Here is a 24,186-nt window from a genome sequence, read left to right as displayed (position 1 = left end):
AAGCGATTTTGAATCGTCACTAAATAATAATTAAATTAATGAATGTACCATACATTCGGAAATAGTAGAGCTCGGGAGAACATACAAGAAACTTAACGACGGCCACTGTTTTCAATCAAATAGAGTATTTTACAATGGCTGTAATATACATAACAAATTAGTTTGTAAGGTGCTGCATCCAATATATGAATCGTGTTTAAATAATATTAAATATTTCATAAAAAGTAACAAAGAATTAACTGTAAAAATATAAATTATAGTATATTGCATCAACCTTTAGAGCTTGAATTTGCATTGTGTGTGTAAGGATGCTTCGTGAACATGATGGTTGTGATTATTACATAATATTATGCTTTGCCATAATGAACTTCGAGTGTTTGCGCTTAGCAACATACATTTATATTTTTTTATATTAATTTATTATAATACTTGATTAGTTTATCTTCTATCTATTACATATAATGAAAATGGTCTATGTTTAAGGCTCTTTGACGCATAAACTACTGATCGTATCGACATTAAACTACCACCATTCGTTGCGAAATTTATCCTAGATGGTTTATGGCTACTTATTTTAGTGTATTTGTAATAAGATTAATAAAATTTAATTTATTTCCTTTTAAAATTCGCCCAGCGAAGCGGGCGGGAACGGCTAGTATAATATTATAACATATACTCTTATAATAACGTTTGTTTATTAACCCCCTTAGTCATAATAGTCTGGTAACTTAAAGCATTGCTAATCCTCGCTCTGTCTTCTTCTATTGACCTGAGTCAGAATGAGAAAAAACACTCCTTAGCGGCTGTTTAAAGTTAGCGGACCATGAATAAGGGGAAAGTGTTTTTCGAAATTAATAAACGTGCATCGACTTAATAGATGAGGAACCCAACACCTGTAATTGTGCCTATATCATGTCTTATATCAGGCACGCAAAAATAATTTAGTTCCTACATACTTAATATTCTGCAAAAAAGGGTGTTCCAATAAATTTGTTTCAAGGTCATTTTGTTTTTCCGAAGATTGATAAGTAGGTAGTTACTATTTCGATGTAATTCTAGTTTCATGACAAACTATTATAACTTTCAATGCGTTCCGCTGAAACGTGTTTCGTATTATGTAAATATTAGGTTAGGTGTGAACTAAAATTTCAACTTTTACGGAAGTATCAATACAGATTAAACGCAGTTTTTATTATAATGGAGATAGAACGAATTTTGCCATTTGTTCTGATCCCAAGTCTTTTACTAATTGCTTCACTGTCGGAAGCAGCCACAGTGGTAGTTGTGCTGTTCACTGGAATATGTGCCTTGTATGTTCATTTTAAAAAACATCATAGAAACAGGTATGAGGTTAAATTAATATTTATCTATCTTCTTCTTTGCCTGGCCCTCTCCTATTTTATTTGCGGCGGCCCACTGTATCGTTTGTCTCCAGGTGGCTCGGTCCTGGGTCGTCTCTTTGTGTATTTGGGCTTCTTTGAGGTTCTTATTTCCTATAGACATCCATGTGATTCGGGGTCTTCCTCGTCCTCGGGGTTTAGTTTCTATATCTAGCACTTTTCTTCTCATGTGGTTGTATGGTCGCCTCATAACGTGACCGCGCCACCGCAGACGGCTCTCCTGCAAATAAATATGTATCTATGATAATTAAGAATAAGTAAACTTTAACTTACAAAAAATGACTTCTAAAGGGTAAAAACGCGTGTCACTTTATACTTACAATCTTATTATTGTTTAAACTTTAACCCGACGTATCTTGACCTTTGCAGGATCACGTTTTCAGAGGGGCTCAAATTTTAATAAATACCTATGTGAAATAAAGCACTTTAAGTAAGCTTATTATATTATTGGCCGCTCAAATTGTAGAAGAACCAGTGCTCTGTGAACGGCTGGATCACTTATAGTCTAATCGACATTGAAAATGGTACAAAATAGAGATTCTGCTCTTAAAATTATGTGCGATAGCTCATTGGATCCGGAATGACACATAAAAAATTGCAAAAGTTATAAACAATTAAAGATGAAAAAAATGGCATTTCGTTTTTTGCTAATATTTCATAAAGAAGAAAAGTAAAATTTAAGAAATTTCAAAAAAAGATTTCGAAAGAAGAGGAAGTTTCCAATAAAAACTCTAAACTCCCGGAACTCTATCTCCATTATTTATAATATTAATTTAACGCTGAAAATAGGTCTGTGCGACACATTTTTAGGTTGAACGCGTGGCGTCAAAAGCGAGTACGGCATAAATTTAAGAGTATCTCTATAAATATCGAGTAAAGCATAAATTTAACAGTATCTCTATTTTCTACCATTTTCAACTTGTTGACTAGACTATTAGCGTTGCGTATAGACGTCGCTTCATTGTGTATCTTCTACCGCATTTATCATCAGTGTTCCGAGAGCTCTTTGACTGCCGCCCAATTCCAATATCTCAAGATATGCTATAAACTCGGCGATCATTCTCGTCATCTGGATGTGTGGCGTTCCTGTGGAGTGCGGTTTAAAAAAAAGTTTTAACCCATCTGCCACGTACAGCCTGGCATGGAATGAGCTTCAGCGGCATCAGCGAAAAAAGCGTCTACATCGTGCAGCAACGATTCTGTGTTTCTTCTGTGTTGCAAGAGAATGTGGGCGGCTGTATCAAGCGACATACACTCGTTTCCTCGGATAGAGCGCAAGGCATGGTCTCTTTAGCGGCCAGGACGACAAAATCAATGCAAAATGCGAAAAACAATCTCGTGCGCAAAATAATATTTTATGGCGCGAGTCCCTGAATGAAAATTAATTCCTATTGAATTCTAGAAATTAAATTAATCATAGCGAAATCGCACCAACGTTTCTTGTTCCACTGACCTCTACTATATACCACTGCACTGGCGACTGTCAAAGTGCTTTTGTGCCTGTTTGATATTCGCCATTTTGGCGCTGTTGGCCATGTAGCGAGAGTCTGCGGTACTAAAACTAGTGATGAGAACCTCAGCAAACATCGATAGATGGTGGGAAACTATTTACAAAAAAAATGTGTACTGTATAACGTTGATTTTTGAAGTATAAATAACACGGATAACGAAAGAAATTAATTCCAAATGCAAAAATACTTCAGATTGTCGTACGTTCCTTCGCGGCCATTTGTATTATACGTCAAAATTTATTCTCTGGACGCTCGCGAGTGGCGTTTCAAATAGGCACAAAAAGCTGTTTGCTGTCAAACATATGGAACAGCCTGTCCAGTGGTATTTATACATGTCAGTGTTCGCATCACTGATACAATGTGAAACGTCAGATCAAGGCAAATCGAATCTGTCAATTCAAAAGTACGTTTTCAAAAGGTTCTTTCTCAGTTCCAAGTCGTGGAAATTATAAGTACCGACTTTAATAAGTGCAGTATTAATTTTCAGATTTAGCTATTATTGGACTTTGGCCACAATAATTTACATGTACCTGGTGTTTGAGATGGGAATTATAATGCTAAACAAGATTACTCCAACAGAGAACATAGTATTTCTTATATTTTTATCAAGTACATGGTATTGTTTAAACAAAATGAAGGAACAATGGAAGTTACTTAAGGAAGCAAAACAGAATGACTGCAGGTAACTACCAGCTACGAATAATAATGAGTTCATATAATATTGTAAATCCGATCTTTTCATTGACATATATTTTTCTATCCTAGAACTTAATTTATGCTAAAGAAAGTAATGAGTGATATAACTCATATAGGCCACGGACGAGTAAAAAAAGGACTCCGTGTCACCTTACACAACATTGAGGCACCAAAACAAGCCGGTAAACGTGTAAATACATAGCTCCACGCATACACTCACACTAATACAAGCCGATCGGCCGCCATTATGAGATTTGCCATCGTCTGTGACAGATCAGTTTGCATCGCAATAAAATATTTTAAAAAAACCGACGTGCGTTGTGAAAAAGTGTAAAAACAATACTATAAAAGTATTTGTGGACATATGATTATTATAGGGAGAAAAAATTGTGTAACTGGTATTCCCCGTAACCGCACACACACTAGCATAAAGGTGCTTCACTTGCTAATATCACGGCGCGGAGTCCTTCTTTTTTTACTACTCCGTGATATAGGCCTATATTTTGTGTCAGTTTTAAAATATGATGCAAAATATAAAATTCGCGTAAATCAAGTTATTTTGGTTTAAGATAAAAATAATATTAAGTATTTAATGATATTTCTTTTTCATGTATTTTTACATAAAAATAAAAATAAATGAGCTATGAATAAATTAAAAACATATTATTATATTGAAAAAAAAATGGCAAAGTTAAGAAGATTTCTTTTTGAATTTCTTGCCTCGCAGACACTGTGGATGTCCTGTAATAAGAGATGTGTTCGATCTAAAATGTTCCGGGTGTTTTTGCCCCGAGTCGGAGGTGATCACCTACCATCCTAACAAAAAAATGTATATTAATTTGATGAATAACACAATAATTATTTTTCAATATTTTATTACAGTATCGAAACTTCATCAGAATTAGATTACAATCAGAAGGGAATTGTAGAAATATATTTTCGCTCAGTATGGTAAATATTTCAAGACAGATTTTTAATTAATTAAAAAAAATATTAAATTGCTTGCTTAAATATACTTTTTTAGATAATTTATACGTCTAGATAGAGTCTCTTGCTGTTAGACGACCGATAAAAACAGGACAGGTTTACTTTAAGTATGCGTGACAAGCTACGTCTTACACTCGCGATTTGTATGACACTTTGTGTTAGTGTGCGTGCATTGTTCAAAATAAAGGTGAACTCTAAACTCAATTTTCTTTCGACGTGTTCACAGCTGTCACAGTCTATCTATACGTACAAATGATCTAACATTACTTGTATAGACTCATCAACGTAGAGCCTAAGCCACAGGATCTACGAACTTAGTAAAGGATGTTTGGAAACTGAAGGATAACGTAAGGTTTGGAAAAGTTGGTTGTTGTAAAGAGTTCAATTATTTTCAAAGCAAGATCTAGGTACTAAATTCCTTGCAGGGACCAGCTTCTTACTCATTAGAATTAAATATTAGTTACATTGTCTCTAAATCATTTACAAATTGAGCATAATTGAGTGTAGTCTCGTGCCAGATTTTGGCGAGACAACACGTCCTGAGGATGCTTCGTGTAGAGGCGAAACACGTGTCGAATAGTTTCAAAACATATATTGGCGGAATTAACACTAAAGAAAACTTAAAGCATTTGTATAATTATGGATTTCCGCAAAGTAACGCCTACTTCAATATTTTTTTTTTGTTGAAAGTTTATATAAACACGTCGTCAGGTTTGAGGAATAAGAGCTATTATGTATAAGCCATAGGCAACTAGAATGGAGACCAAGCACGAAATATTTTTTTCCGCATCTGATAATCTCACCTTCCAATAATCCTACTAGAATTACTAGTTACTCGATAAATCTGTTCCGGAAGCGTGAGCCATTTTTGTGCGCGGTATCCAGTCGTCTTGACTAAAGACAACACTACTAGAAGTCAGCGTAAACCATAGAGTGTCACAGTCGCTGAATCGCTGAAGATCAGTCTACAGTGCGTACAGCGTTATAGCTCTAAAGCATAGATCTGTAGTCATAGAGCGATATTTGACTTTGCTCAGAATTTACTCACGTAAAACTTACCTGAGTAAGTAAGGTAATTACTAGGTAAGCTTAGCATATTCTTTGATTTCGTTTTTATAGTCATTTGACAGCTGAAATTATGCTCAGCTTAAAGCTACGACAGCCCAATACAAAAGTTAAGTTCGCGATTTATCACACTCAGCTAAGGTTTTCGTAAGTAAAGTCTGAGTAAAGACTCAGTACTGTTAGGTGTTGTTAGTTTTTTATATGAGTGTGTATCGACTATCGAGGATGTTTATCGGACACCGTGTTGCGCGGGCCTCAACCCGTAGTTCAGAAGGCGTTTCAAAATGCGTAATCCACAATCAAGTATTGTAATATATATCTAATGTAATGAGATGGACATAGTTTAAGTATTGAAAGAGTAGAGATATTCTGGATTACCGGGATAAGCCAAGTCAAGAACAATATTTTCTACATTGTTTTTATTAGACAAAATGAATATAAAGTATTTCATCTAATAATCTAATCCTTGTAGGTAAACTTTAGGGTTATGGGACTAAACTGACGTATTTTATATTTAGAAGTAGGTAATAAAAATTTTAAAGTTTAACAATCTTAACATAAGGATTCGAACCATGAAACATTCCGTCTCATGTTTGCCCAAACATTATTATTATCATCAGACAAACATTAGCAGATATATAATTTTAATTAATACATTCATTATGTAAATGCTTCCAGGTGGGACTGTTATATTTTCAGAGAAAATTATAAGCATTACCTATGTGGCCACGTGCTTGCGTTTCTAACACTTGTCTACGCATTGCACTTGGGTTTAACAAGTGTTTGCCGGCCATACATGATGTTTGGTTTGGTTCTTATGACACACGACTGCAACGATGTATACTTAGATGTATTGTAAGTAATATTATTATACTTAATAGATCGTCGATCGATCGATCGATAATCATTTCTCGAGTATTTAAAGAGGGACTATATTGGTTTATATCAATGTTTGTAAGAAAAATAAACTTATATAAAACGTTTCATTGCCGTCTTTTGACGTCAGCATAATCGGGCCAGACTCGTCCGGGTTAATTACCACACTCGCACAGAATACCGGCGTGAAGTAGCGGCCTAGTGCCGCTATGTTTCGCTAAGTTAGTGTCGAGGACCAGTGGCCATTCCCCCCCCCCCACTCTCCACCCGAATATGACAGCGGATCTTCAAGCGACAGCGATTTTACCCCAGGAGGGAACCGGCTCTACCAAAGTCGGAGAATCCCTCCCCGAGCACTCTAGCTCGGGCTGCCCTTCGTATTCTGGGGAGGGCACAGAACCGCGCATGACCAAGGACAAACGAGGCAGTAACACCCACACACTCAACGTGGACTTTTGCAATATTAGGGGAATTCACTCCAATACAAACGCCGTCCACCACCACCTTGAGACGGCGCAGCCGGCCTTGTGTTTCCTTACGGAGACGCAGATATTTCGACCTAGCGAAACGTCATATTTATCGTACCCCGGGTACAAAATTGAGTACAATTTTATGCCTCATGCCGGGGTATGTGTGTAAGTTAGGGAGGATATCTGCTGTCGCCGTCTCAGCAATTTTAAGGGTCCACCTGTCCACTCTCTGGCTCCGCGTAGATTTAGAGGACCGCGTCCGCATCTATGCGTGTGTCTACAGGTCCCATAGTGGTAACGCAGAAACCGATCATCTCATGGGCTGCGTTCAAGCGGCAATTGACGACGTGCTTGCACAGATCCCCTCCGCTGAAATCGTAGTCTTGGGTGATTTCAACGGGCACAATGCCGAATGGCTTGGATCACGTACCACAGACTACGCAGGGCGATCTGTGCATAATTTTGCATTGGCGTATGGTCTGTCCCAATTGGTTGAGTCGCCAACGCGGCTCCCGGATGTGGATAGCCACATGCCGTCCTTATTAGATCTTCTGCTGACTACACATCCCGATGATTACCAGGTCTTTGTCGACGCCCCTCTCGGAACGTCTGACCATTGCCTGGTCAGGAGTGTAGTGCCTATCCGACGCCAACGTCGCAGACCACCAGCGACCCGCCGCGTCTGGCACTACAAGTCAGCAGAATGGGATAGGATGCGTTCCTTTTTTGCATCCTACCTTTGGGACAGGGTTTGTTTCCCCGTCGGATGATCCTAGTGCCTGCGCCGTTGCAGTAGCCGATGTGATACTGCCGGGCATGGATATTTTTATACCAAGCTCTGTAGTACCGATCGGTGGCAGATCACAGCCCTGGTTCGATGCGTCAGTTAAAGCAGCATCTGATAGAAAATAACAGGCGTATCGAACTTGGATTTCGGCGCTGGGCACAAAGGATCCGAACTGCATAGTTCTTAAGAGGAAATACAACCGTGCCTCCAGATTTTTTAAGCGGCAAATCGCCCGTGCAAAGTCAAAACACGTCGTCAAAATCGGCGAGCAGCTTTCCAGTTACCCGATCGGAACATGCAAGTTCTGGTCATTGTCGAAAGCTGCTCTTGGTAGCTTCAGCCAGCCGTCCATGCCGCCGTTGCACATGAGGAATGACACCCTGGCCCATACTGCAAAGGGAAAGCCGATCTCGCCGAAAAACACCGCCGACCATCCCGCGGTGTCAGAGCTCTATGCCTGAAGTATTGTTCAGACAGAAAACTGTTAGGCGAGCTCTGTTTTCGTTGGACGTCAGGAAGACGAGCGCACCGGATGACATTTCTCCAATCGTGCTAAGAACGTGTGCCCCTGAGTTGACGCCGGTGCTTACGCGTTTATTCCGGCACTCTTATTCTAAAGGCGTAGTCCCTGACTCATGGAAGTCAGCCCTTGTCCATCCGATCCAAAAAAAAAAGAGACAGTTCCGATCCGGCAAACTACAGACCTATTGCTATTACCTTCCTGCTCTCTTAAATCATGGAGAGCATAATTAGCCGTCAGCTCTTGGTATACGTAGAGGGTCACCAGTTGATCAACGACCGACAATACGGGTTTCGCCATGGTCGGCCAGCAGGTGATCTTCTGGTATACCTAACACATAGATGGGCTGCGGCTATTAAAAGTAAGGGGGAAAGCCTGGCATTTAGCCTGGATATAGCGAAGGCCTTTGATCGTGTTTGGCACAAGGCGCTCCTCTCAAAACTTCCATCATTTGGTCTTCCCGAGAGCTTGTGCAAGTGGACCTCCAGCTTCCTCACTGGGCGCAGCATACAGGTCGTTGTCGACGGATATTGCTCGAACCCGATGCTCGTGAATGCTGGAGTTCCCCAAGGCTGTGTGCTGTCTCCCACGCTGTTTCTTCTGCATATCAGTGATATGTTGGACACCTCCAACATTCATTGCTATGCAGACGACAGCACTGGTGATGCCGTATACAGGGGCCATGCAGGGCTCTCTCGGGAAATCGTCGACCAGTGCCTGGAGAATCTTGTGTCTTTTATCGAGTCCTCTCTTGAGAAGGTCGCGGAATGGGGTAAATTGAACCTTGTCCAATTTAACCCTCAGAAGATTCAATTTTGCGCGTTTACCACTAAAAAAAACCCCATTTGTCGTATCACCGCTCTTCGACAACACTTCCCTTAAAGCCTCGCTACTAACTACTACGATACTAGTATCGGCATACTGGGTCTCGAAATTTCGAGCGATTGCCAATTTCGTGGTCATCTGGAGGGCAAAGCCAAATTGGCTTCAAAGAAACTGGGCGTCATTAATAGAGCACGGAAATACTTCGAGCCGGCCCACATACTAGCGCTCTACAAAGCGCAGGTCCGGCCACACATGGAGTATTGCTGTCATCTCTGGTCTGGCGCACCCCAGTATCAGCTCGATCCATTTGACCGCGTGCAACGTAGAGCAGCTCGAATTGTGGGGGACCCAGTGCTCTGTGAACGGCTGGATCACTTGGCGTTGCATAGAGAAGTCGCTTCATTGTGTGTCTTCTACCGCATTTATCACGGGGAGTGTTCCGAAGAGCTATTTAACCTGATTCCTGCCGCCGAATTCCACCTTCGCACGACACGCCACAAGTTAGGATATCATCCTCACCATCTGGATGTGTGGCGGTCCTTCACAGTGCAGTTTTCAAGGAGCTTTCTTCCACTTACTACAAAGCTGTGGAATGAGCTTCCTTGTGCGGTCTTTCGGGGACGATACGACATGGGTACCTTCAAAAAAAGCGCATACACCTTCCTTAAAGGCCGGCAACGCCCCTGTGATTCCTCTGGTGTTGCAAGAGATTGTGGGCGGCGGTGATCACTTAGCAACAGGTGACCCGTACGCTCGTTTGTCCACCTATTAAAAATTCATAAATTATTACTACGTTAGTCTATTTTTACTTAATTAAAATTACTCTAAGATTATTTATACGTCTAGATAGACTATGACAGATGTGAAAACCTCTATTTGACACAAAGTGTCATACAAATCGCGAATGTAAGACGTAGCTTGTCACACACACTAAACTAATATTTCTGGCCTGTTTTTATCGGTTGCCTAACAGCGAGAGACTCTATCTAGACGTATAAATTGTATAAGAAATTAGTAGGTATTGTAAGTTTACTGACTAACATATACTAACTATTTAAGAGCAGAGACACTGTAAGGTAAATTAGCACGTCCCTAAAATTGTAAGATTTTGTTCATAAAGTGACTGAAAGCAAGCGAGAAGCTGACATTTCTCTTTCAGTCACTCAAATGAAACACCCTCTTTCTCTAAGTATTAGTAAAATATTCTTTAATTTTATAGAATTGTATAGCAAAGACTGTTACCGATTGTGATGAAACCTGGAACTCCAGCTTATGTAGCTGGACTTCCAGGTTGACACATTAATTTAACTCCTATTAGTAATTGTAAAAAATCAAATTACAAAATTCTTTGATACGTTTAATTATAGAAGCAATAAACAATTTTGGTCTTATATGTAGATATCAGAAAACTTATTTCTATAACTTAGACTTAATTAAACTTATAAGCTATTACAATATTATGGTCTTAAGGGATGGAAAACTAGGGAAAACCTGGCTATTCGTTGTTAAATAATATTAGTAATTGTATAAGTACTATTACTATTTATAATAAAGGGGCGCCGATAAGGTGCTTTATAAAGCCCTCTCCACGTTACAGTCGATTTCGTTAGAGTAGAACATAAATAAATTAATGTGTGTGGTAGGGAGAGAATGAAAACTGCAGAGTGAGCTTGTAATTGTTTGAAAGCAATAAAAATTGTACAATCTATATAACTTAAACCACAATAATTGAAGTGCTGTTGTACCCACATAGTGACGTAAAAACTGATAAAGAATAACGTCTTCACAGAAATAATAATATTTATTTTACACATTAGGTGTTCCTTATAGGACGACATCGCTCCTTGCGTGATTCCTCTGGTGTTGCAAGATAATCTGGGCGTCGGTGATCACTTAACACCAGGTGGCCCGTACGCTCGTTTGACCTCCTTTGCCATAAAAAAATATTAATAAAAAATTTACATTTGCATTACTAAAGGGAGAGTGGGTACTATAATGAGAGCCTCAAAGTATTTAAAAAGAAAGACGAAAGCTATAAGTGTATTACGAGTATGTAGGTACCTACTTGTAGTATGGAAGACTTAAAATAACTCTTACCAAGATTTTCAAATGTTTATGGTAAGAACATGCTCAACTACTTGGTTCCTTACCTTATTAATGTACTGCCTGCATATAACAAATAAATAAATAAAACAAGACTTACAGCGAAAAAATCTGAAATTTCAATTAAAACACAATCTCTGTCAAAACTCAATGTTTTGATTCACATAGATATAAATTATTTATTTTTTCACCCTCGTCGTCGTTCTTGTGTTACATTGTTAGTCAACAAAAGATCGTCCCATTCGGGACAAAATCCCCTCATTATATATAGGATATTAATAGGATATAATACTAGATAAAGTATTGCTCTCCGCTGCGCTCTAACTAGATACCGCACTACCTAAGTACAATAACTGTCTTATTACGGCAATTATTAGATGCTTGTGTGCGCGGAATCTTGACACTCAGTGGCATCTTTCATATTTTGTAACATACGATTCGTGTTATTTTACATTGAAATTAATAAAATACAAAATACTTACTGATGATATGTGATCTCAGTATCATTATTTTTTATTGTATTTTTTTAACAAAGTTTTACTAGCAACCCAGCATTTTAGTTTCAATTATTAGCAAAGTTTAACAGAATATGTGGCACGTCAATGTCACACATTGTTCGAGACTGGCTCGAGTACGCCCACATGGGCCTAGTATTTTGCAACGGAGCAAGCCGCACTTTGTGACTACGCCATCTAGTTAGAGCGCAGCGGAGGATTGCCTTAATCTAAGAATATGAAACATATACTTAAGTAATAATGACATATTATTTTCCAGCGTTGCTGTGTGCTTTGTAACTTGTGTCTATGGAGTCGTATATACGATTGTTGTATCAGTAGTATTGATACAAGAGTTGCTTATCAACAACTACTTGCCGATGTATATGGGTAAGGTCTCTCTTTATTTCGAATCAATTTTTAATAAAAGCTCTTTGAGAATTAACAGACCCACCAAAGATAAATAGGTAAATGTACTTAACTATATGGGAAAACCATTCAAATTATACTTTTTGTAGAAGGGATCCTGTCGAAGAAGAATATACTTACTTTATCCAACAAAACAGTTAACTGCGTCGCGTTGGTGTAGCAGTAGAACAGTTGACACTCATCATGGTGGCCCTGGTTCGATCCTCGACCACCAAGTATCAATGTACCTACTATCGAATTCATATAAACGTATATTCTTCGCTTCATAAGTTCAACAAGACTCTGATGTAAGGTACCTACGGGCCGCGGTGATCATATAGGTATCACTAGACACATAGGGTATCATCACACACAGCTTTTATCATCCTCTTCCATACAATAATAGAGAATAACACGACTTCGGCGAAGAGTATAGCAAGTTTTTATTTGTTCTTTTTTAAAAATCCGATAATGTGCCGTAGCTTAACGTAGTGTTAAAATTCTCTTTGGTAGGTACCATCGACATAATTGATTCATGAACCTGCTGACAATTCTAAAATCATAAAAAACAGTTGGGTTTATATTGCCACGAAAAAGATTGTATGACAATTGGTGGACTGTTAGTGTGTAATTATAGTTATTGTAACATTATTGTTATATGCAACTGTTGTGTAATAAGGGGTATTAAAACACGAATGTGGATTTATCTCACGAGGCGAAGCCGAGTGTGATAATAGTATCACATGAGTGTTTTAATACCTAATTATCAAACATTAAATACAAGACTTTATCTACACCCAGAATATGAATCCTCTAAAATATTCTGAAACAGTTAGCTTACTGCTAACATTAAAACAGCCAATCCTAGTAGTAACCTAATATCATCCATTACTACAAATAAACTAAGTACTTATTAATGAAACAATTATTTTAGTAGTAATTTACATTTTGTTTAGTGCAATAATTAAAATTCACTTGAATATTATGTTCTTTTGCAGCGTTTAAAATGAATCGCTCATTTTTTGTAAACAAAACAATAAAAATATCGAAGAAAAATGGCGGGGATTCGAATAACCTACTTTTTTTTACGGCGCGCGACGTTCTGGTAGTGTGGAACGCGCGTAAACGAAAATGTTATTTTTTTTAAATTCATACAGATACCACGCATCGAGCAATAAGAATGTGGCTGTCTGTTATAACTCTTTGAGCATGAAGGGATTGAAAAAAAAATAGGAGTGTTGTTATGAAATTCAGTACAACATTACAACACTCGTTTGAATGATGTAATGGTTATTAGAACATTGGGTGTTTTAATCTTGGCAATAAGCTAACTGTTTCAGAATCTTTAATAGAGGATTTACAGCATGGGTGTAGATAAAATGATAAACAGTTACCTACTTAGTAAATGCGTGTTTAAGCGAATGTCGACCTTTTATACGACTTGTTTATTATGACTGTAGGAAAATACGATAGTACAGAAATACATGCCTTCATTATATAATCATGAATATATTGGAATGCATCATGCAGCAGTTTTGCAGCCCAAAAATCGTATTAGAACAGCAGCTATATTGCCCCATTATAACGTATGTAGGAACCATAGATAATGAAATTCTGCCTGTGTGTATTTTGGCCAATTCTTGTGGAGGCCTTATTGTAATTCGGAATCAGCGGTAATGCCTTTAATACCAGTTGATTAACACCTCTCCATTTAACAAATGGAATAATATACATTTCTCATCACATTAATCCTATATAAATATAGGTTTTATAAACTTATTTCGGTTTCCTTTTTTTCAGAATCAACACAGTGACAAGATAAATTACTGTATACAATTTAATCATTATTTATTTGTTTCAGATTCGACTTCAACTATTACTGTATAAGTATCAATTGGCTGAATCAATTTTAAATTATGAACCGTCAAGCTTTGGAAGGTCCTATGAAAGTCACCTTTACAAAATTTATGCGTTGCAATTGCGAATCTTAAAAACAATTGTACCGCCTAATATTAAAAAAAAAATCCATTAATTACCATTTTAACCATTTGAATATTGCAAATTACCACCTTGAACCATAAAAATTACATTATACCCACCAAAGGAAGTACTAAATAAAGTTAAAGAACTACTAAAATGAGAGACTCACCCCCTTATTCATAATGGTCCGCTAACTTAAAACAGTCGCTAAGGAGTGTTCTTTCTCATTCTGACTTAGGTCAGTAGAAGAAGACAGAGTGAGAATTAGCAATGCTTTAAATTAGCAGACTATTATGAATAAGGGGGACAGTGTTTAAAAAGTAAGATGAAACTAGCCTAAACAGTAAAAAATCTGAAATTTAAATTAAAACAATATTACCTTCAGAACTAAATTAATGTTCCATGTGAATTAACGTGGATATAAAATATTTATTTTTCACCCTCCTCGTTGTTGTCACGTCTTACGTTGTTAGTCAACAAAAAATTCACTCTGCATAAAAAGCAATAAAGACGCAATAGTTGTTTATGCAACTGTTGTGTAATAAGGGGTATTAAAACACGAATGTGGGTTTATCACACGAGGCGAAGCCGAGGGCGATAATAGTATCACATGAGTGTTTTAATATCTAATCATCAACAGTTGCATACAAGACTTTATCTACACCCAGAATTTGAATCCTCTAAAAGATTCAGAAGCAGTTGTCTAACTGCTAACATTAAAATAGCCAGTCCTTGTAGTAACCTAATATCATCTATGAATATTATGTTCTTTTGCAGCGTTTAAAATATCTGGCGGTGTGCTTTCAAAACTTGAACCGCTCATTTTTTGTAAACAAAACAATAAAAATATCGAAGAAAAATGGCGAGGATTCGAATAACCTACTTTGTTTACGGCGCGCGACGTTCTAGTAGTATGGAACGTGCGTAAACGAAACCGTTATTTTTTTTTAAATTCATACAGATACCACGGATCGGGCAATAAGAATGTGGCTGTCTATTGAAACTCTGCGCATGAAGGGATCGAAAAAAAAGCGTGTATGTCAGCTCCGACGCACGACTGGAGTTTACTCCTCAAGAACGGTTGTCTTTGAACAGGAACTAAACCAAATCAAGTCCAATTGGAGTCGGTCAGACAAACAGAGAAATAGCAGAAGCTAATAAAAGCGTATTCATTAAAAAAATATAGATATTAAAAAAATAGAATAACTTCATAGTTAATAGTGATTTTTCTTAAGCCATCTATCGAAAACCGTTATTTATTTTGAATAAATCGGTTACAACACCAATTGCATTAATCAAGTACATTATACTATTGCTAGACGCTATAATGCGAGGATTTACAAAGTTGGAGCAGCAACTGCACCAACATCTCAAGTGTATTAATAAATAGATAACAATCAGGGCGGGCTTCTACGAGGTGATTAAACAATTTCAAGGCTCGCGGTACGGGCGCCGCAGTGCGTGCTACCAGGTAGGTAAGGTAGTTACCAGGTAGCAAATAGCCTGGTCGAGAGCCCGTCTGGTTTCCAGAGGGTTGTGTTATCGAGGCAACCGACGAGTACAACTACGGGTAGTAACCCAGTTTCCGCTTATACAGGAAACGCAAAAATGCTTTTTGTACTTTCTCCAGCATAAGGGAATAGGTTACTTCGTAGGGATAACATACGCACGAGCTCGCTTCAAGCTTACTACGCACAAGGGTAAAGCAGTATTATATTGACGCTGTGGAAATCGCGCGCATTCCTTAATGCGAACCCTAGTCTCATAAAGGACTCTTGAGTGACTGTTATTATATCGAGGTCGTGTGATTGTGTCATGGAAGGTAAGCTTTTGGTCAAATGTCACACCTAGATCTTTCATTGAATTTCGCCCACGTATGAGCTTACCATTAATTTTAATTAATTACTGAAAAGTGATTGGGTGTCGCATTCGACAAAAAGTGACAATATAGCATTTAGTGAGATTAAGTTCCATTTTATTATGCACACCCAAATTATAAACAGCATCTATGTCAGCCTCCATAGCCTCATATTGTGCCTCATTTTGCATGATCGCATATAATTTTAGGTCATCCACATAAAGAAACCTAAGCACAAAGTATAGCAAGCAGGATGTCATTATTAACCCTGTCGAAGGCATCGTGTATCTAATTGTGTTGATATAAATTCTGTTAATGTTAAAACACAAACAGTCAGGTCCTACTGAACTGGAAGATTTTAATTTATTAATACCATATAGAATATCCTGAGATGTGAATTTAAGTATATTTACATAGTTGCTATTATGAGAAGTGTCATTATTATTGGCTTGTGCTGTATTTAGTTGGGGAATATTGGTAGAATACACACTTGCAAAGAATCTGGCAAATGCAGCTCCCGTAAAACTGTCATCCTGGAACTTTACCGTTAGCTCAAAACCTTCTTTGGAATGAAGACTTGCTATGTGCTTCCAGAATTCAAGCGGATTAGATTTGATATTATTTTCTACGCGTAATATATGCTTTGTAAGCCTCAGCAGCTCGACGTTTTAATGAACTTCTCATATCCGAAAAGGCCCGGAAGTCATATAGCCGCTGGGTTTTCCTCCAATTTCTATGTAGTTTAAGTTTAGTGTCTTTTATAATATCAACCAATATCAATATAATAAAAAGTTGTTGTCGTATTACTCGAAAGATTCAGCGTTCGATTTGGAAATACGAAATAGTTTATAAAAGTGACACTAGATGACGTTTAATCTAGTATTATTTGTTTTTAATTTGAACCAAGATGGGGTCTGTGGTTCAACGCCATCTAATAAAGTTCAGGAAACTAAATTTCATTAGCCACAACACTTCTTCTTGCAAAATAAAATAATTTTCAAAAGTAACGCTAGGTGGCCGACAGGAAAATACAATGCTAATTGTTGCCTTATTTGTAAGCTGACAAAGTCTGTTTTTATTTAAATGAGAAAAACGGTACTATAAAATTTTGATGAGCAGATTTTATTGTCAAAATTTTTGTCTCATACCGGGCGCTTTATATGAAAATCGATTCTAAAGGAGTAAACTCCAAAAACATATGAGTGTTGTTGTAAAATTCAGTACAACATTACAACACTCGTTTGGATGATGTAATGGTTATTAGAACATTGGGTGTTTTGAATGTTGCCAATAAGCTAACTGTTTCAGAATCTTTAATAGAGGACTTAAAGCATGGGTGTAGATAAAGATACATAACGGCAAATGATAGCAAGAGACAGACACATTGTATGCAGTATTATACTTTTATTGGTGACATTGAGGGTATTCGTAAATTCTTTAGTTTTAAAGTTGTGTAATGTTTTAGCACCTATGTGCTTTTGATTAAAAATGATTCAGTAATTTGAAATACTGATTCTACTAAATGTTCGGAAAAAGTAGAGCTCGTGAGAAGAACAATCAAGAAACTCAACAGCCATTCTTTTCAATCAGATAGGGTATTTTACAATTGCTGTAATATAAATAAAAAATTAGTTTGTAAGGTGCTGCATCCAATATATGAATAGTGTAAAAGAATAAACTGTATAATATAATTATCGAATATATAAATTATCTGAAGCTTGAATTGTGTTTGTGTAAGGATGCTTTGTGAAAATGGTGGTTGTGATTACTGTCAATTAGTAATCACATCCACAAGATTGTACTAAGCTGTGAAATTTGTAAATGTAATTTGTTTATAATGAATAAATTAATGACCGCTTCAACTGTGTGGATTTGAAAACTGATTCTACATAATATCTTATTTATTCATAAACCATATTTAAATAAAACAGAAAGCATGAGTTAAAAGTATTTAATATAATATAATTACAATGAATAAGATAGAATTCATATTGAATGATAGTTACGCTGATGTTAACAAGTATAAATTATGGTACATCAATATAAATTGAATACATATTAAGTAATTTGAATTTTGACAAATAAATGCTTTATCCAGTACAAATAGACTCAATATTTTATCTACACAGCTTTATTATACTTTGAGTACAAAAATTTACAATTTTGTTAAGTAACTTTTCCATTCCATTAGAAAACATTTCCATGAATATATTTTTCTTCTTTAGCAGTTATATGTGACCAAAATTTGTGTTTAAGACTATGTTCTTCCAAAATGTCAAATTTATTTTACCAAGAATTCTGAGCAAACTATTCTGTGTATAGTATGTATATTACTGTGATCAATAGAAACATCAAGAAAAGTATTAAATGGATGGGCTGCAAATAAAATGTTGATTTTTTTTTATATGAAAATAAGAGAATGAGGCGAGCGAGGTGTTCAGCTGATGGTAATTGATCACCCTGGCCATTACAATACAGTACTCAGGATTATTGGAAAAAGCTTAAATGCCCAGTAATTTCACTAGCTCCGGCACCCTTCAGACCGAAACACAGTAATGTTCACACATTGCTGCTTCACTGCAGAAATAGGTGCCACTGTGGTACCCATAATCTAGCCGGCATCCTGTGCAAAGCAGCCTCCTACTGGTAAAATTATTATATAGTATACCAAGCTAATAGGATGCTCTAAAAATCTTATACATATATTCCTCTATATACTTATAGAGGCATCAACACTTACATAGAGACACATAAGACAGGATGACCTTACCAATTTTCATGGCTTTCAGAATTACAATTGACAATAACCATACAATACTAATTTATCTGAAAAGCAACTTCAAACTTACAATTTCTTCAACTCGAAAAGTTTACCTTTGTACAACTGACAAAAAATTAAATAAAAAAAACAAATTGTCTACTTTAAATACAACACTTCCTTTTCAATTTATGGCTTATCAATACAAATCTTAATGTATCATTATACCTACATGTTTTGTACAAAAAAAGTCTCCGAACACAGGGTGTAACCCTAATTCTTGGCTTCATCACAGCATATAAATTTGAAATAATAATAAACTTAATTTATGTCTGTGGATTTGGTGGTGTATTATTATTGCCATTAGAATTATTAATGTCAAAAGAGTTTTTATTTTTTAATAAATAAGCTGCTAAGTAGTTTATAGGCTCTGAGGGTCTCTCTTTCGCGAGTGCTGATAATCCCTGCAGCAATATTGGTACCACTGTCTGGTCTAAGTATTGACGAGCCGGCAGTGCATTTAGGTCAATTCGTGACTTTCGATTAGCGTTAGTTTCATTATCCTTTTCCATTGAGATTATTTTCTGTAAAAATGTTAAAAACATAACTAATATATGTCAACACAAACTTTAAAACAACTTAAATGTATCCAGGAACTAACCTTTACCGACTCTGGAATTATAGATGGCTGTTGCACTGGGTTTTCTTGCAAAGTAGAATATGACATGGGTTTTTAAATTATCAAAGAATATTTTATCGACAGCTCAATATTATGATTATATATAAATACTACATTAAAGTATAACGCTTGTAAGTTTGCCAAGTCCAACGCTTCATTTCGTCAAAATAACATTTCACACAAGAAGTAACCAACAAGAATCAAAAATTTTAAAATATCTGGTTGTTAGGGAATAGGGATGACGATCTAAGATCGAATAATCGAAAAATAGATCTTTCAGTTCGAAAACATCGATTTTTTAAATCGATATGCAGCATGGTTTTATCCAGTGAATCAACATTTCACCCTTGAAAAATCGCTACTCAGCTATTTATCAATCATATAATATAAAAAAAATATTTTCAATAATAATTAGTTGAAAGTAGGGATAAGTACTAACGCGTAAGATGACTGTATGGTTTGCTTTCCCTCTATTATAGGAAAAAAAATCTTTACGTACGTAAACTATACTGGTAAGAACAAAAAAAACTTTATCTCAGCTTTCATAAAAAAATACGAGTATTATGGGATCATACGTTCCTAATGAGCGGTTTTTTCAATGGCCCACGAAATTGCAAGTGATAAGTGGAACCGCTAGAATCTGAAAAGACTGGAAAAACTTATTTCTAAATACCTAGTTTAAATATATTTTATTGGAAAATTTAACTTTATCGTAAAAAAAAAATATTTTGTATATAAACATTTTCTTTCATACCTGATCTGACTTTGATTTGGTAATAAAAAAGATTGTTTTTATCAAATTCCCTGAGGTAAAACCGCTGATTGATTTACATTATAAATGCAAACTGGATAAAATAACGTTTTTATAGCAATCGAATTTTTTGATATTGGTTTTTTTGTGAATCGATGCATCAGCATACGATTCGCATCGATTTATAAATAGATCTTGTCAGGAAAAATCACCATCCCTAGTTGTCTCTTGAATAATCATTGTCAGCTGTCACTTGTCAGGCGTCAACTGTCGCCTGTCATGATTCTAGAAAGTCAGACTATCAATCAGCTTTATTCTGCATTGTGCATTCAGCCAATAATTGAGTCGCTAAATTTCAAAACAAGCCAAGTCCAAAAAGGTTGTCTAGCCACAAAACGTTTTTTTATTTTGTTTTTACGTAGTAACGGTACACATTTATTTTTTTGCTGGCAAATTATCTATTTTATACTATCCTCTATCTTTGTTTAACATTTAAGTTGAATAAGTGTGGCAGATACAGCATTAACGCATTTTTCTGTTTGGACTTGAGCAGTTTTTGACAAACGGAGACCGAAGTACTGGACTTGGCTGCGTTTGTTAGGAGTTTGAATAACAGCTCTCAAGTGGACGGACTAAGGACAAGGAATATTGATTATATTATAATAATATTAGTATAAAAATGATAAAGGATTAATATTAGGTAGGAATAATAAATAGAACGAACAAGTTTATTAAAGAAACGTAGGTATAATTAAAATTAAATTCTTAAAAACAAAATTATCTCATGTTCTGTGGCCAGTACGTTTTTATAAAATGCCAACTCCTCTAGGTTAGCCCAGTTACAGCCGTAGTGTGTATTTAGCAAGGTTTCCACATCTTTTAATTTCTTTTCCTTCACGCCGACTCCCAGCTGGACTTGTTCTGGAGTCATATCCATGAAAGTTTTGGTGGGACGCAGTAGGCATTTCGCTACTCCAGTGTCGCTTTGGTATGAGATCTCACCCCTTGTCAAAATTTTGTGGGTTCGTTTGCCTCTTCTCAAAATAACTCTTTTTATTTTAGTTATCTGAAAGTGCCACTTATTAGTAGGCTTCACCACTTCTCCCACGGCAGTCCTGTAATCATGAACGGGAACCTCAGTCCCTAATTTATAAACCATTGCGTGCTCTGCCAATATTTCTTCATATTCTTTTGGATCAACTATTGTTTCAAGTTTACGTATCTTCGTTTCCGTCAGGCCAAATACGCGATCAGCTGGCATATACGAGTGCCCTGTAACTGGAAAAATAATTTCAACGTTCAACGTGGGCGGAGCCTCGGAAAGCCATTTACTGGCCATGCCGATGAGAAACGAATTTTTGTTCTGGCCCACACATCCGTCTGACATTAATCGAATAGTCTTTATATTTTCAGTATTCACTGAATTTAAGCAGTGCAATAATGCACTGCAGATTTCATTTGATGACTTGGCAGTGATGTCTTCCGTCCAAACGTATGATTTGACATTTTCTTTTTGAAGCTCGGCATTAGAAGACCCTATAACTACAGTGAAATTATAGAGGTAAAGTTGCCGGGAATAGTACGTCATTTGATCAGACACTTTCGGCAAAGGTAGGTTTTTTTGACAGTCAAAGCTGATGGTGATCATTTCGTCTTTCACCTCCCTAAGTTTGTCAAAAAACGCCTTCGCTCTCAATTTGTGGATTCTTAACTGTCTTTTCAGCTGTCCCTTTTTCAAATTTTATTTGTTCTTGTAGTTGTAAACAGGTTGAACACACATCGGTTCTTGGTGATCCAAATCCAATGTTAAAGTTTCGGTTAAAAACTTTTCTGAATAATGATTCTGATACTGACATTCCGGGCGCTGCTTGGTCATTATACATTTTGAACATCTTTATGATGTTGAGTGATGGATCTAGATAGATTCGTTGCCTTATCTTGTCGCGTGTGTAATGCTTTTCAAGAGGTTTAAAATCTCGAATGAAATTTATGGCAGCTTCTTTTCTTGTCCGGAATTCAAACTCTTTTCGGTCTCCTCCCCGATTTTCTGTGGCTATACAGCCAGACTTCCAATATCTTGCTAGCACACCTTTAAGCCGATTTGGAGTGATTCTTAGAATGCCAATAAAGGCTGCCCGGCACACTTGAATGTTGGTTTTTGTCTTGTGCTTTCTCACAAAGTATTTAACAGACATATTTTTGTTTTTTGTATTGTCTCTAGGACGCTTTCGTTCTATCTTAGCAGTCTTACAGAACTGTAATATGTAGTTGTCTTGGTCTACTTTGTTCTTTGCGGTAAAAATTTGCATGAAAATGGAAAACGTCATTGGATGTCAGATGGCTGCACTGATATATCTGTTTAGTGTTATGTGTGTACTTCGGTTTTACCGGTAGACCAGCCGCTGAATATATGAAAGTAAAATGTATGCTCGTATTTAGTTAGTAAACCAACCTAGGTACCTATATACACTACAGTTACACTTTCTACTCACATTACTACTAGTATTGACTAAAATATGTCTACAGTAGGTAAGTAGGTGTCTACCTACTTATTTGAAAAAAGTGCGTGTTACGAATGTACAACAGAACTTAAATTACCTAATTGATTTATTTGAAACTTGTAAATAAAAGATAACAAATAGGTTAAGAGTTTGAAATGAAATATCGGGTTTAATTTAATTCAAAAGTACATAAAAAATATATGAGAATATATTCCAAACAAAAGCAGTGACTCCAGAGGTTTGCTAAGTTATGACCGTTATTTTAAAACGTGCGTGATGCGGCCATGGCTAAATCGAGGTTATAGTGGGAAATAGGAACATAAACATACCGTTTCTCCTTCTGTTTCTCACTTTTGGTTGAACTTTTTGGTATCACTTGTTTCCTTGCTTTATCTGGAGGCATAATTGGTATATTTTCCATTGTTTTTTGTCAAATTTATTATCAAAATCGATTAAAATATCTAACGCGGTCTCAATACAGTAGCTATGCCGAAGTACGACTGACAGCCATCTTGGACCATGCGGAAGCTCTGATTGGTTGACGGGGACATGGCTGGTTTTGATAAGAGTTTGTTACTGGACTTGGCTTATTTTGATAAAAATGCTTGTTTTCGAAGGCGTTTTGTATGAAATATAAAGGGACTTGGTTTATTTTGATGAAATGAGTAGTTAGACAGTTACTTTCTCTACCAAAGACAATAAAAAAGTAATTAGCCAATATTTTGTGTCTTGGCTGGTTTTGAAAGTTAGCGACTCAATTTTTAGGTTTCGGAGCAATAATATAAAGCCTGGAGAGCGCGCATTTAATTGAACATTTTTATGTAGTGGCACTAATTTATCATATACGCCTACTGGTGCCATAGAACTAGACGTCTTTCGGAAATGCTTCAATTGAAATCCATATGGAGCCATTTTTTATTCCAGAAAGATAGTGGGTGCCACAATAACATCGACAAAATATCGTAAATAAGTAGAAACATGTTCTTGGGTTAAATTGATGTGACTTGTTCTACTATATTCATACAAAATTCACACAAACCTTCCGAAGTGATACGTTTTGACGTGAAACACAAACAAGCATATTATCACATTTTTAATATTTAGATTGAATATTTGGTTTTTAGGGAAAAGGTCTTTATTTGCTTGTGAAACTAGAAATAATGAAAAAATAAATAGCATCCAGGAGGACAAACGAGCGTACGGGTAACTTGATGTTAAGTGATCACTGCCGCCACATTCTCTTGCAACACCAGAGAAATCACAGGATGTTGCCGGCCCTTAAGGAAAGTGTACGCGCTTTTTTTAAGGTATCTATGTCGTATCGTCTCGGAACACCGCACAAGGCAGCTCATCATACAGTGAAACGCGCTGTGAAACAACGCCACACATCAATGGTGATGGTGGGGATGATAGCCTATTTGTGGCGTGTCGTGCGAAGGCTGAATTCATTGGCAGGAATCAGGTGAAACAGCTCTTCGGAACACTCCCCGTGACAAATGCGGTAGAAGACACAGAAT

At 36.6% G+C, this 24,186-nt stretch overlaps 1 protein-coding gene and 1 long non-coding RNA gene across 2 annotated transcripts; one reads left to right on the top strand and one right to left on the bottom strand.

The window, feature by feature from the left end:
• Positions 1–1,086: 1,086 nt before the first annotated feature.
• LOC126971820 (uncharacterized) lies at positions 1,087–17,703 on the top strand. The gene is made up of 6 exons (XM_050818253.1): positions 1,087–1,343; positions 3,399–3,593; positions 4,490–4,558; positions 6,338–6,514; positions 12,015–12,124; positions 14,004–17,703. Exons 1-6 carry the CDS (start codon positions 1,198–1,200, stop codon positions 14,027–14,029), a joined length of 723 nt encoding a protein of 240 aa, XP_050674210.1. The 5' UTR covers positions 1,087–1,197; the 3' UTR covers positions 14,030–17,703.
• A 1,696-nt stretch (positions 17,704–19,399) lies between these two features.
• LOC126971825 (uncharacterized) lies at positions 19,400–20,249 on the bottom strand. The gene is made up of 2 exons (XR_007730998.1): positions 20,172–20,249; positions 19,400–20,066 (listed from the first exon to the last, which is right to left on the bottom strand). It is a non-coding gene; the product is annotated as an uncharacterized LOC126971825 (long non-coding RNA).
• Positions 20,250–24,186: the final 3,937 nt, after the last annotated feature.

This window comes from Leptidea sinapis, chromosome 24, assembly GCF_905404315.1.
Source record: "Leptidea sinapis chromosome 24, ilLepSina1.1, whole genome shotgun sequence".
NCBI classification, from domain to species: Eukaryota; Metazoa; Arthropoda; class Insecta; order Lepidoptera; family Pieridae; genus Leptidea; species Leptidea sinapis.
The sequence above is the reverse complement of the archived record's forward strand: the minus strand, read 5'-3'. Positions and strand labels throughout refer to the sequence as shown.